Source organism: Saprolegnia diclina (assembly GCF_000281045.1).
Source record: "Saprolegnia diclina VS20 unplaced genomic scaffold supercont1.65, whole genome shotgun sequence".
In the NCBI taxonomy this organism is placed as follows: domain Eukaryota; phylum Oomycota; class Saprolegniomycetes; order Saprolegniales; family Saprolegniaceae; genus Saprolegnia; species Saprolegnia diclina.
This window is the reverse complement of record NW_008246132.1, coordinates 95,851-96,878: the sequence shown is the minus strand read 5'-3', so window position 1 is coordinate 96,878 and position 1,028 is coordinate 95,851. Positions and strand designations below refer to the sequence as shown.

At 55.3% G+C, this 1,028-nt stretch overlaps 1 protein-coding gene across 1 annotated transcript; it reads right to left on the bottom strand.

Annotated features, from left to right (window-relative positions):
• Nucleotides 1-156: 156 nt before the first annotated feature.
• SDRG_13963 (hypothetical protein) lies at nucleotides 157-1,023 on the bottom strand (the record flags this gene model as incomplete). The annotated part of the gene is made up of 2 exons (XM_008620064.1): nucleotides 157-494; nucleotides 540-1,023. 2 exons carry the CDS (start codon nucleotides 1,021-1,023, stop codon nucleotides 157-159), a joined length of 822 nt encoding a protein of 273 aa, XP_008618286.1.
• Between the last annotated feature and the right edge of the window lie 5 nt (nucleotides 1,024-1,028).

Sequence of the window (1,028 nt, the reverse complement as noted above, 5' to 3'; positions counted from 1 at the left end):
GACCGGCGCCAGTGTCGCCAGCAGCGCCGAGATGAGCCACATGAGCAGACTGTTGATGGTGGCGTACGCGATCGTGTGGTCTTGCGTCCAGACGAGCGAGATGTCGTTGACGATACCGACAAGCCACGTGACTTCATTGGCTGCGAGACACGTTGTTCAGAGCGGGACGGGTGTCGTGACAAAGTAGCTGACGACGCCGTCAGTTTGGAGCTCAATGGAGGCTGTCGAGAGAAGACAGAGAGCCGTGATACTCCGGAGCGCGACCAATGGTCGACCGACCCAGACGATGCCGCCGACGCGACTCATTTCAAACATGTTGAGACCCTCGACGTGGCCTCGCGATAGTAAAATGTACACAAACGTCACGGCTGCGAGCATGATCATGACGTAGGTGACGTATCGGATGGCTTGGAGTGCGTAGAGAGCAAAGACAGTTGGCAGCTGCGCATTGTCGACGGGTTGTGACAGCTGAGGCAAGGTGTCGCCCATAAAGGCTAAAGTACTGAAGTCACCTTGAAATGAAATGACTTCTCGGGAACCGAGTGCCCAGTCGTAGAGGAAGAGCCACGCAAAGTAGTCAAAACTCGGGTCCGATGGGTCGAGCACTGGGAGATGGAAGAGGTCAATCGGTGCCGTCTCATTGGTCATGCCAAACTGAAGCCATTCAATCTGCAGGTTGTCAATCGATGCGTAGAGGGATGGACGCCAGTGGGGCAGTGTCGGAAGGTATGGACGAAAGGCCAGCGCTGCGCGGATTTGGGCATCACATATGTGATGCCTGCCGCGGCTTTCGCAAAGACAAATCGACGTGATGTTGGTCGTCGTATCGATATCGGCAAGTAGCACGGCAAAGAGAATGTGGTTGCGCGACGGTACAAAGCTTAAGACTGAATACGACGAAGCGCAGGCTCTTTGATAGGCGTCAACAACGAGGATGGAAGTAACCTTTGTGAGGTACAAGCTTCGCTGGTCGGGACACAAGAGAGAGCCACTCGCCGCGTAGATGTGCTCCTTCCACGTCATCGGTG